Source organism: Pyrus communis, chromosome 2 (genome assembly GCF_041283825.1).
Source record: "Pyrus communis isolate YQ-2024b chromosome 2, ASM4128382v1, whole genome shotgun sequence".
Lineage (NCBI taxonomy): Eukaryota > Viridiplantae > Streptophyta > Magnoliopsida > Rosales > Rosaceae > Pyrus > Pyrus communis.
Window position 1 is genome coordinate 235,560 of NC_142566.1, and position 13,348 is coordinate 248,907.

Below are 13,348 nucleotides of genomic sequence, written 5' to 3' on the forward strand. Positions count from 1 at the left end.
TTGTGATAAAAAGCCTAATACTTGATAGCAAATCGCGAGAGGGTTGGAGAAGAGTGTGAGAGCGTGTTGGGGGTGAGACTTGTGTTTTATTTGTCGGGGGAGCTCGAAGCACAAGTCGTGGAGGTAAAACTGGCACTTGGACTTGCTGCATTTGTAAGCTGAAGTACTTGAGTTCATCATCAGCTCCAGGTCACATCCCGAGCAGATGATAATTTCATCATCTTCTTCTTGCACCTGAAATGAGCATAACTCATGACGGTGGCTAAAATGCTTCACCATCTTCACTGCCATTGCATCAATCGGTCTTTATAAGTCTCTCAATCAATTTCTCCTTGGATTGGATGATCAACGTTCTAGTTAATTTCTTACGGATTAATCAATAATGATAGATAATGAAGTTGAAGTAGATACGTTAGTTGTGCTCACATCGTGTGGTTAACTAATATGTGGTCATATGAAGTGGTAGGAATAACAAGATTCGATTAATCTGTTTTGTGTAAGAAGTATGAAGAAAGTTAAGGATCCACCATAATATTAATCATTAATTTGACAATATGAGAGTAGTTCAACCTCTTCGAAGGTTTGTACCTTCAATCTTTCATTGATATGACTCTTTTACTTTTACATCCTCAAACCCCTCACGTACATGTGGTGAATTTTCAAGTTAAACACGTGGATAATACAAAGGGGTAACAAGGAGCACATGTGGTTGTTGAGCTTCACACTTGGAATAACTTGCTCTAATACCATTAAGAAATTTGAGGTTCCGCTATAAAATCAAGTGGCAAGTTGGGGAGTAGCCCAACTTATTGTCAAGGTTCGCAAGATTTCTCCTTTGAGGTTCAACAATTTGAACCATCTATTTTTCAAGTTACATCTCATAGATCATTCTTGCAAAATATTTTCCAAATAAGAAATATTTGAGACATATAATTGAGTTCAAAGAAATTGACAAGCATTATATTCTAAGAAACATTAAAATTTCATCGTGACAATTAAATGACAAATAGTTTCAGATCAAATTGAATTTTGATAAGGATGATCTATAATTCAAGACTTACAAAATACACGGTTTGAATTATTGAAATTTGATATGGAGTGGATCACACAACTAAACTCCATTTCTTTTTTTAAAGAGAGTAGTTATTCCCACCCTAATGTCTTACCTTCCCACTCATCTTTTAATGAATTTTTTAATTATAAATTTGTCCATTTGTAAAATGCCTAATAAGGACCTTAGTTACCCCCTTTTGCATTAACTTTTTTTTTTTTAAATAAAACAAAAAAGAAAAGTTTGGGCGTGATAACTCTCACGCTCTATTTAGACAATTTGTCTCCCTTAAACCCTAACTCATCATTCCTATCTCCTTTCATTCAAAGAAAGCAAAAAGAATGAACTTAGAAGATGATGTTTCTATGGAAGAAGTAGATGATTATGTTTCCGTCAAAGAGGTAAAAGAATATTTTATTTGTGGGTCATCTTGATTTGTCGACAGCTTACAATTAAAGCATAGCTCCGTGGCTTTTTATTTGAATTTGCATTAGGTTAGGGTGCAATTTGTTTCACATTTTCCTATGGAAATTCTTGGAATTCGTTTTCATTAGGTTAGGGTAATAATTCAGGTAAGGCATGTTTTTCGCAACTAACACTAATAATTGTCCACATTGATGTGTTGTCTCCGAAACCTACACACAAATCTCTTTCTTAATTAGCACTATTTTCAACTTGATGTAATGCCCATTTATTTACGTATGGTGGAATTTGTCTGCAGCAGGTAGATAAATCTGGTAATAATTCAACATCTACACATATGGTGGACTGTATTAGTGAATTAACCACAAATGAGGTAATATTTGCTTGACTACGCAATTGATTTACTTATACTCTTGTATGTTTATTCATAATGTGCAATTTTGGTACGTAGTTATTCAAGAGTAGAGTAGAATTAATACAATGGGCTCGAGAAATTGGGAAGGTCAATGGTTTTGTTATTGTGACGTTACGATTCAATTAAGGTGGAAAAGATAACAGGAGCCCTAGACTTGCATTGGGTTGTGAAGAAACGGACAATATATAAATCGAATTCACAAAAAAAAAAAAAAAAAAAAAAAAAAAAAAAAACATAAAGGATGAAGATACAAGGAATTCTAGAACCAAAAATGTGGATGCCCGTTTCAATTAAAAGGTAAAAAACTAGCAATTGATGATGATTGGATATTGACGGTAGTTAGCAGAGCAAGGAAGTTATTCACTTGGTGGTCTTTATCCTGAAATGAGTTCAAAACAAAAAGGCGACCAAAGGAAAAGGTGCATTGCGCTCGTTCAGTTAAGCCAATTGAGTTAACCAATGCATTTCCAGTAGCATTGAGGCCATACATTATTCTTGTAAAAGATGTGGCAATTGATGGTCATTGCGGATTCAGAGCAATTGCATCATTATTCGGTTATAATGAGGATGGATGGATACAAGTGCGAAAAGATTTATTACAAGAGTTAAAGACTTACTCAAGTTGCTACTCTAAGCTATATGGGTCTGAAAATAGGGTCCATGAGTTGAAGCATGGATTGAGATATTTTGAAACTTATGCTAACATTGATCAGTGGATGACTATGCTTGACATGGGCCATATTATTGCATCATGTTATGGTGTGGCTTATCCACTATCGGATGTACAATGTCTTACATTTTTGCCTCTTAGAATAACACCTATACCACTAGCAGCATGTAAGGAGATCGTCATCGAATTCACCAATCATCATTTTGTGCAGGCATGGATATAATGATTTATTTTGGAAATTTTTACAGGTGATCTTATAAGGATTGAATGCATTTACTTTAAGTTTAAGTTATAAATTTCTTGTAGTCTAGTTTAATTAAGTTGTACTTTTATGCAGATGTTCTTGAAATTAGGTCATCCAATTACTCCTATAGCAACAAATTGGGAAAGATATTGTGAACTATGGTGTTTAGAATGGGCTACTCCGTACATTGCTCATATACTACAGTTCAAATCCATTGCAGGGTCTACTATTATAACTAGAGAGATCGTGGAGCTTGACGAAAATTGAAGTTGGTAAGTAGCGCTGCCATGCTTATGAGTCGGACAATTCCAGATTCTGGTCATAGTATTTTTTTTTTCCCAGTAAACTCCTGCGTTTCGATGCTTTTCTGTATTTTTCTGACTAAATTGCTCTTGGTTTGTTCCTTAGGGAATATGAATTGGGATTTTTATTTTGTCTTATTTTGTTTTAGAATTCGTGCTCTTCTTTTAAATCCACGTCTAGGGTTTAGTGTTTTTTTTTTTTTTTTTTCTGGAATAATTACTAAAATATTTTTATCCCTAGGATTTTGGTTGCCCAAATCAGAACCCACCTCTCTACAACTCCTATCTGACTTGCCTTAATGGAATTTCAGAAAGCATTCTCCATCATCATCTAGCATAACCCCACATACATGTGTTCCTTGTGAAAAAGAGTTCGGGCTTGAGAGATGGTTTACTTGAGTAAGCTTCTCTATTTTCAATCCCGACCAAACATGTACATCAAGCTGAAGATTAGAAGAACCCGGTTTTTTTTTTTTTTGCTAGCTTTTAGAAGAGAGCAATATTATTTGTTTATATTTTTTTAAGAGAAAATATTATATCTAATTATATATTTATATATATATATATATATATATATATATATATTAAGGGCTATTTTAGGAATAATAGTGGGTAGGGAAATAACATTTTGATTTTTTTAATTTTTTATAGTGAGTGTAAATATAACATGAGTGAGAAAATAATACAACGAGATGGGTCTAGCAGCTCTCTTTTTAAAATAGAATCCCTTCCCTTTGGTCAGTATATATACACACTAAATAAATTCAAGATTTCATTTGACTTTTGCATGTCCTTTCCCCCTCTTCATCTTAATTCCTTGTATACATCTTTGTGTAGCATGAAGTGGTTGAGAATGTATAGGAAGACAATGTCAACTAAACTGATTGGTTTTCATAAGTCTTCCAAGGTGCTAATTTTACTTGATACTTTCCAACTTAGATACCACCATGAAAATGTGTTTATTCTTCTTCAATATAAAGGTATTACATATATATATGGTTATAGTTAATTTAGGTGAAAACTAACCGTTGGCCTCTCTAGAACTTGAAACATTAGTCATATTAATTTTCATGGTGTCATCAGGATCGTAGCTTCTGATTGATATCATTCAAGATAATTTCAGTGAATATGCTTAATAACTTTGTAGTTGTAGCCTCTTTCCTTCTTTTCTATGCCCCATTGGGGAGATATATCAGAAACAAATCTTGAGTTCGATGATCGGACGATCCGGTACGATTGACTTTAACAAGGATTGCTCTTTGAGAGATAGGCTCATTGACTTGAATGCGTATAAAGTCACCCTACAATTTCCAATAAAAGAATAGATTTCACCAGCCTCATTGCTTATAAATATTTTCAATTTGACATATATATATATATATATATATATATATATATATATATATATATATATATATATATTGTATTGACCCAGCAGTATGTCGGATTATATTTAATTCCACTAGGCTTAATTCGATCGATGTTTATTGTACATTGTACAGAAGGGGACGAAATTATTATAAGAGCACAGATCAAGAAGGAAGCTAGCTAGAGGTCATCTGAAAGACAAGTTCCTCCCGCTGTGCTTGTGTGAGAGAGTGAGAGATGATCATGCAGGTGGCCGGTCAACCTCAACCTGAGGCCATGCTTCGACATTTTAGCCACCCACATCCCTTGATCCTTTCCAATCTTCATCACCCACATCCCCAACAAATCTCAAACGGGCAGCGGCTAGCAACCTCTTGTTCAGCCTGCAAACTGGATGCCTCTGCCGGATGGATTTACAGTTGCACGCCATGCAATTACTTGCTCCACGTCTTATGTTCACTAATGCCTCAGCAAATTACGCATCCGTGTGATGAGAATAAACATGTCCTGACTCTGCTCCCAACCCCAATATACTCTGACGGGGTCTTCAATTGCAGTGCATGCAGGAAGCACGGAAATGGATTTTCCTACCACTGCGGAGATTGCAAGATTGATCTCCACACAACTTGTGCTTCAAAGCCGTTGGTTCATACTCACCACTCCCACCCTCACCAACTCGTTCTCTCCTTCTCACTTCCTCCAGGGCCTACCAGCAGCAAGACCTTCATCTGTCATATATGCAACCAAGTTGGGTACAAAGAGTGGCTCTACTTATGCCATCCTTGCGGTTTTGCAGCTCATTTGGCCTGCGCCACCGCCGAACCGATTCAACTAAATCAAGCAGCACAACCGTCATCTCCAGTTGTCGTTGGCAGTCCGTATAATTATCACACAAATACTGCTTCAGGTAGTCCTCACGATCTCCAGGTCCAAAACTATGGACCACAACCAAATATTATTAGTGGTAATAATAATGGAATGCAGAGCAGTGTAGTATATGGAGGACAAGCTGCTAATACTGTACAACCTTTGAATAGAGGGAGAAGTGGTAAGAAGTTGGGAAAGGCTATTGTAAACACAGCGCTTACAGCTCTTATCGGTTTTCCTGTTTTTGGAGCTGCTGGTAATTCTCAACCGCAACAACAACCGCAACCATTCCAGCAACAATCGCAACCATTCCAGCAACAACTGCAACCATTCCAGCAACCGCAACTGCAACAATTCCACCAACAACAACCGCAACCTTTCCAACAACAACCGCAACAATTTCAGCAACTGCAACAACTGCCACAACTTCAGCAACGCCAACAACAACCGCAACAATACCTGCAACCACAAGAACCCCAACAATTTCAGCAACCGCAACAACCACAACAATTGCAGCAACCACAGCAACTACAGTTGCAGCAACAACTACTGTACCAGCAACAACTACAACTTCAATTCCAGCAACAACAGTTTCAGCAGCAGCAACAGCAGCAGCAGCAACAACAACAACAATTGGTGGGTTGTGGTCTTGGTACTATTGTTGATTTTGGAAGCACTACTGCTAGTGCTACGGCTACTGATCCCTCCTCATTGTCATTGGAATACTCAACTGACTATATCGGTGGATGTGCAGACTATGTCAGTGGAGATTATACCTACTTAGTTTGAAAATATTGTTATTTACTTCTTTGACAATAACAACAAACATTCACGGATATTTATACATCTTCCTCTGAAGTATGCGCTATCATTGTAAAGTTTTTACCTTGAGATTGGGATAATTACATACGCATAAGGTCTTTTATAACATTTTTCACTTTCAATTTTGATTTAGCTTCAACTTTGATCCCATGATGTTTCCGTGATTAGAATAAACATGGATGCAGGTGTTGAAGATGCAAGCCAACATCGAAAACTTTACAAAATAAATTACAACTTTACTCTTAATTGCACTGCGAAATTTTGTGATAAACTAACACATGCCGGCTTTGCAAGTTGTTAGTAGTGTGTATTTGGCTCGACTCTAAAATCTTGACACGAAACTATTTCTTTTTAATGGGTCATTAACTATAAAAGGAGTGATAATATAATTGATGATGATAATTCTGCACAATAATCAGCGGTGTGGATGAGCCAAGGACAAGGGTTTTGGTGGACTCCGGGGTCTCTAAGTCAGAAATCACAACGGAATAAAGTCTAATAAGATAAGAAACTGATTTACGTTTGTGTTTGAAAGTTTGAGGATTTGAGATTTGAAATAAAATTAGAGTTTGCATGGGCAAGAACAGATTAGAGAGAACTTACGATCGTTTTCTGCTAAAATATATAGGAGTAGAATGTGCCCTGTGCAAGCTAATTAGTAATTACAATTGAGAAATAGGTAACTTAGGCCAATAAGAATATTAGATTCGCTCTAATATATAGTATAATCTAATCTCAATATATACTCCTACATTTTTCTTGGCATCATGCATGTGTGTTTGAAGGGTGAACAATATTATTCAACAAAGTAGCTTCAGATATGTGTTTGGCTCGTTGTAGGCTTTCATTGTACGACTTCTTTGCCTTAGAATAGATTTCCCAGTTTACCAAAAAAAAAAAGCTTCACATACATACATATATATATATATATATATATATATATATATATATATATATTATAATTATTTTTTTAGCATACTTAATTGTTGGCTTAAGTTCACATTGATCGGGCCTCAGACAAAATAAAACCATCCCATTGTAATCGGTTGTATACATGCCAAGACCATGATTACTGTGTTTACAATCTCAGTAATCAGTTTGGTACACGAAAAAGTCTCAAATTAAAAATAAAAAAATAAAAAAATAAAAAAACTCTTAAAACTTTAATTAAACAAATTATTTGATTACTGAGATTTAAAAAATCAAAGATTCCGCAATTGACAGCACAGAAGTGTTGTAATTAAAGTTGTGTTCAGAATGCCCTCCTTAAATGCCGCATATGAGAAAAAGTCATATATGTCGATTTGTTCTCCGAATTTGTATAAAACTGTTAATTTTTTCTTTAATTTTAATTTTAACCGATTATCTCACTTAACTTTTATTAATAACCAATTCTCCTTCTTACGCTAGATTTAAAAAAAAAAATTCCATCTAATTTTTCATCCATTTTGATCATGCGAACAACATATGACACAATTGTATGGGACAAAAAGAATAAAAAATTGAATGGATGAAAAAAATTTAAAATCTAACGCTAGAGAGAAATTGACTATTTATAAAATTTCAAGAGGTAATAGGCTAAAGTTAAAATTCAAGAAAAAATTGATTAATTATAAAAAGAAATAATATGGCTAAAATTAAAATTCATGTGAGAAATTAACAATTCTATATAAGTTCGGGGAAAAAACCGATAAATACCTCATAAGAAAATAGCAGCACCATCGCCTTAGATGAAAAAATTAACAGGGAAGGACTGAGTCTTTAGACTTCCAGAGCTTCATTAAATTCAGTATGTGTAGAGAAAGAGCGAGCCACCCAACCAGAAAATTCCTTCCAATTAAATTCATTTTTAATTAAGAAAATATCTCACCAGTTTATTTGTTTATATAAATGCAATGTATACAAATACATATCATATTATTAATCGTAACAAAACATAATAAAAGCTTGTTTGAATGTGTTTTAAAATGACTAAAAACGTTTTTGAAAACATTTTTTAATAAAAACGCTAGTAAATATTAAAAAATCATTTAAAGTATTTCTTAGAAGAAGTATATAATTAGTGCTTTTGCAACTCAAAAATATTGTATCTAAAAGCGCTTTAAGTCATTTTAAAAATACATCTAAACGAGCACTAACTCAAAGTAAGTAAATACTTATATATTGTATTGACCCGGTATATATATCCGTCACGTTATTGCTAAGTTGACTAGGTTAGCATTAGCTAGACTTTTTGTACAAATTTGGACACTAATTGTTAAATAAGAACCTACAAATCAACAAGTTTGAGAGAGAAGGAGCTAGACATCATCAGAAAAAAAGAAATTTCTGTTGAAGAGGTAGGGAGAGATGAGGCTTAATGGTCAGCCAAATCCCGATCTTCAACATTTTAGCCACCCACATCCACTAAAACTTTCCAACATTCACCACACCCAGCAAACCCCAAACCTGCAGCAGGACTTGTGTGCATGCTGTAAACTCAATGACGTCTCAGATGCAGGTGGATGGATTTACACTTGCACACCATGCAGGTATTTCCTCCACATGTCATGTTCAGAAATGCCTCAGCAAATCACTCATCCGTGCGATCGTAAAAACCATGTATTGTCTCTGCTGCCAACCCCAATATACTCGGATGGGGCCTTCAGTTGTGATGCATGCATGAAGCACGGAAATGGCTTTGCCTACCATTGTGGAGCTTGCAACATTGACCTCCACACAGCTTGTGCTTCAATGCCATTGCTTCTCACTCACCAATCTCACCCTCATCACCAACTCAACCTCACATTTTCATTTCGTGCTGCAAGTTTTAACCACACCTTCATATGTGATATCTGCAACGGAGTGGGCCACAAAGAGTGGCTCTATTCGTGTAGTCTGTGTGGTTTTACGGCTCATTTGGGCTGCGCCACGGCAAAACCAACATCTCCACTACTACAATATATGCTATCACCGGCGGAGGATAAACCGACGAGAAATCAACTTTCTGTCGAAAATTTGGCACAAATCCGACATTACATAATGTAATGTCGCTTTTCAATAGCGACACTATTGCTAGGGTCGCAAAAGGGCTTCAGCGTCGCTTTTTGAGCTTAATCCGCCACTACACAGTGTCGCTTTAAAGCGACACTAACCCTAACGTCGGTTTAAAGCGACGCATACTTACACGTGGATCAGCTATTTAATAATAAAGTATGCAATATACTGTCGCTTTAAAGCGACATTATATTAAAATGAAATAAATAAAATATTCCTTAAACCGACGTTAGATAACAATGAAATAAATAAAATATAAAAACTAGCGACGCATACTTACACGTGCATCAGCTATTTAATAATAAAGTATGCAGTATACTGTCGCTTTAAAGCGACATTATATTAAAATGAAATAAATAAAATATTCCTTAAACCGACGTTAGATAACAATTAAATAAATAAAATATAAAAACTAGTAACGGTCTTAACCGACACTATATTTGTTAATAATAATAAAAGTGGATGAACAACTGCATGCAATTTCAATTAATTCCAACCAAAAAAAATTATAAATTTTAAGATCAAAATAAACATTAATGAAAATAAATAACAAAAACAATAGTGCCAAACTGTACATTTCACATAAAATCCAAAAAGTCGTCCGTCGTAACAAACATTAAATCCGACATTACAAACATAACATAAAAAAACGAAAATGAAAATAAATAACTAAAACAATAGTGCCAAACTGTACATTTCACATTTCACATAAAATCCAAAAAGTCGTCCGTCGTAACAAACATTAAATCCGACATTACAAACATAACATAAAAAAACAAAAAGATAGACCAATTATACTGTCGTATTTAACCGACAAGAAAAAGAACCAATTAAACTACCCAACCGAATCTGCGCCTGAACGTCGTCCAGATCCTTCTGCTTGAGAATCTTCTCCTTGAGATACTCCTCCTTGAGATCCTCCTTCTTGAGATCCTCCATCTGATCCAAAAATCCTCGACAAGTCCACATCAAATCCAACACCTGCAAGCATTCCAGAAAACCCCCCAACTGGAACTTCAGGAAAAGATCCACTAGGAGCAGCCATCTCAGGTCGATATACTGGCACTTGATAAGGCGGCTGCTGCATGTATGGCATGGGCGGCTGCTGCATGTATGGCATGGGCGGCTGCTGCATGTATGGCATGGGCTGCGCAGGCATCGGATACACAGGATATAGAGGTTGCTGATTATTGCCAGCATACGGATATGCAGGGGAAGGCTGACTTTGGCCCGACTGTTGAGGAGGTTGACTGTGGCCTGATTGTTGGGTTCCCGGGCTATATGGTGGTTGTGGCTGAAATCTTTGAAAAAACCATGCAAACAACTGATTTTGCTTGTTCTCCAGGTCCGAAATCCGTTTATTATTATTTTCGTCTCTCATTTTCAACTCATTATTTTGAGTCATTAGCAACGCCATTGAACTCTTAGATGATCTCCTAGAGGAAATTGATGTAGAAGATGCAGAAGATGCATAAGACACCATATCAGGAGTCACACCATGACCGTATCCTCTGACTCTATTATACCTCTCAGGACCCATAGTATCAACATAAACTTGGGTCCTAAGATCTTCATTATCGTCTTGGCCCGACTCAATCAATGTTTGCAGGTTGCTCTCCATTGTTGACTTGCATTACAATTTTTAAAAACAAAAATTCAATCGTAAAACAGAAAAATAAGCTATAGATAATAAATACTAATAAAATCAAATACTAACACGAAAAAATCAATTACCCCTGTACGCTCCGATGTTTCATCAATCCATGATTTATCTTTTCGTGTATGACATTCACGAAAAAAGGTTACAGGATCTGCTTCTTTCCCATGCTTCTTCCGCTTTATCAAAAATAAAATTTCATACAAACAAATTAAGCAAACCTCATACTAAAAATAAATATAATTATTTAAAATTAATCATCTCTTGAAAATGTACAATCCATACATATTCTTCCCGCACTCTTGCAAAGGATTTTGTACCAGTAGTATGGTTCATTGATTTCAATCCCCGATTAATCTTATTTTTTTCAGCAACCTCCTGAAAAAAAACGAACGAAAAAAGAAAAGATTATATTAGGCAACTTTAAAGTTATAACGAAATAAATCGTGTAGGGTTTACCTTTGTTTTGTCTCTATTCCAATATGCCAACAAATCATTCCACTGGGTAGGAATCACATCAGGAGGAGGCTCGCTGCGAACCTGTTCTGCTCTTTTAGTATAATACTTTTTTTTTAACTTATTTCTAAACTCTTTGTGCGCATGCTCCGCAATCTTAAGCGTCATATGACGGATCAAAGGCATTTTTACTATATCTGCATCTTCAAAAAAGATACTTCCCTACATACATAAAAACAAAAAACAAAAAAAATCACGCTAGTCAAATATTATTACAATCATTGACCTATTCTTCTATTTTCAACTAAAAATAAAAAGATCTATATATACCTTTATTCTATTCCAAAAAGCTTCCTTATCTTCTTCCGTAACCTTACGCCAATCTTTCTCCAACGGAAGATTTCTATAGTCCCTAACCTCCGCTGCTACATGTTTTGAAAAAGCACTAGCGTTATCACTAATGCATTTTCCGGACGAATCAAACGAACAAAGCTGTTTCGTCCATTTAGGAATTGAGGGTCCACGCCTCCGTTGAGATGTACCTTGTTAATACAAACACACAATTAAAAAGTAGGAAACAAATGTATATTTTCAGATTAGCAATAATAATCGTTCAAACACAACAAAAAAAAAAAAAAAACTGACACTCATAACAATTCAAAAAAGAACCAGCATCACCCTCGTCCTCTTCCAAATGAAGTTCCTCAGAACGTTGATCTTCACGGGAATTATCCATTGCAAAACTTAATGGAAGGAGAAGGAAGTGGGGGAAAGAGGAAGCTAGAAATGGGGGAAAGAGGAAGCCAGAAATGGGTGATAGAGAGGAGAGACAGAAGTGGAACACGGAAGTGAAGGGAGACAGAAATTAAATATGGATAACAACTTAGCGTCGAAATATGAATACATTACGTCGCTTAAAACCGACACAATCACTGACTAAACCTCCCCACACGTAACCTGACATAAAGCCTGCTATACTTGTCAGTGCAAGCCTATTGCGTCGCTTTAAACCGACGTTATCTTGCATAGCGTCGAAATAAGGGCCTACTGCGTCGTTTAAAACCGACGTTAGCTTGCATAGCGTCGAAATAAGCACAGGTTTGTGTCGCTTAAAACCGCCACTATATCTGATTCGACCTATATTATAGCCTGACATAGTTTTGACTGAAAGTCTGACATGTTTCAGTCATAAATGCCTTTGCGTCGAAATAAGGTCACATTGCGTCGGTTTTAACCTACGTTAGCCTGACAGGTTTTTAATAAGAGAAAGTTTGTGTCGAAATATGAAAACATTTGCTTCGAAATAAGAATCGTCTGACATTCAATTAGTCTCGAAAATGTATAATTTTGCCTCGATTAAAACCAGTCCAAGTTGACATGCCAATCAATTCAACCCATTCCAAGCAAAAAATACCGGGAAACCTCCCGCCGAACATAAAAATAAAATTTGTACTTCCCAAAAAAAAAGGAACAAATAAATAAATTTATTAAGTTATGTTATGTCATATAATATTTTAATAAATAATTAGACATGCCAATCAATTTACCCAAAATTTAAAAATAATTAGTTATGTTATGTCATATAATATTTTAATAAATAAATTTATTAAGTTGAATCAATTTTTTTTGCACTGTAATTGTTATTTTAATTTGTTGTTATTTTGATAATTTTTTGTTGTTATTTACTAGAATGGATTAGATGAACATAATTTGAGTTGTTATGAGAAAATGGAATGAATAATATTTATAAGCATTTATGTTAAATTAACAATATTAAATATAACCTAAACTTATAATATTTAGGAATATAAGAATATATTATGTTAAATTAATTTTTTTTGCACTCTAATTGTTATTTTAATTTGTTGTTATTTTGATACATTTGATAACATTTGGTTGTTATTTACTAGAATGGATTAAACACCATTGAACCCAAATCAAAGTTGGAAGTGTGGTGATATGTAGAGTTGCTCCACATCGGAAAGTTAATTACCCTAGAAAGCTTAGAAGAGTTGAGTCACTCTTTGTATTTTAAAT

The 13,348-nt window shown here is 35.1% G+C and overlaps 2 protein-coding genes across 3 annotated transcripts; both read right to left on the minus strand.

Moving 5' to 3' along the window:
* Positions 1-4,655: 4,655 nt before the first annotated feature.
* LOC148698319 (uncharacterized) lies at positions 4,656-7,989 on the minus strand. 2 transcript variants are annotated; one of them, XM_088679579.1, is made up of 3 exons: positions 7,861-7,989; positions 5,501-5,799; positions 4,656-5,408 (listed from the first exon to the last, which is right to left on the minus strand). In XM_088679579.1, exons 1-3 carry the CDS (start codon positions 7,882-7,884, stop codon positions 5,198-5,200), a joined length of 534 nt encoding a protein of 177 aa, XP_088535705.1. In that variant the 5' UTR covers positions 7,885-7,989; the 3' UTR covers positions 4,656-5,197. The 2 variants fall into 2 exon arrangements, 1 of the variants encoding a protein (XP_088535705.1); XR_015953291.1 differs by lacking the exon at positions 7,861-7,989 and adding an exon at positions 5,896-7,043 and having other exon boundaries at positions 4,656-5,799.
* Positions 7,990-9,876: 1,887 nt separating this feature from the next.
* On the minus strand, positions 9,877-11,549 carry LOC137746649 (uncharacterized). Its single transcript, XM_068486654.2, has 4 exons — positions 11,315-11,549; positions 11,141-11,233; positions 10,933-11,034; positions 9,877-10,825 (listed from the first exon to the last, which is right to left on the minus strand). The coding sequence occupies exons 1-4, from the start codon at positions 11,495-11,497 to the stop codon at positions 10,034-10,036; spliced, it is 1,170 nt and encodes a 389-aa protein (XP_068342755.2). The 5' UTR covers positions 11,498-11,549; the 3' UTR covers positions 9,877-10,033.
* Positions 11,550-13,348: the final 1,799 nt, after the last annotated feature.

Bases quoted from the DNA above. Each gene is read 5' to 3' on its own strand.
- LOC148698319 (XM_088679579.1), bottom strand. From the start codon at position 7,884: ATGGTGCTGCTATTTTCTTATGAG. The intron at 5,800-7,860 runs GTATTTATCGGT...TTGTGGTTGCAG, and splicing joins TGCTGCTATTTTCTTATGAG to GTATTGTTGCGGTTGTTGTT. The intron at 5,409-5,500 runs GTTGTACAGTAT...TGTGGTCCATAG, and splicing joins ACTTCTCCCTCTATTCAAAG to TTTTGGACCTGGAGATCGTG.
- LOC137746649 (XM_068486654.2), bottom strand. From the start codon at position 11,497: ATGCCTTTGATCCGTCATATGACGCTTAAGATTGCGGAGCATGCGCAC. The intron at 11,234-11,314 runs GTAAACCCTACA...GTTTTTTTTCAG, and splicing joins GGAATAGAGACAAAACAAAG to GAGGTTGCTGAAAAAAATAA. The intron at 11,035-11,140 runs GTATGGATTGTA...TTTTTGATAAAG, and splicing joins CAAGAGTGCGGGAAGAATAT to CGGAAGAAGCATGGGAAAGA.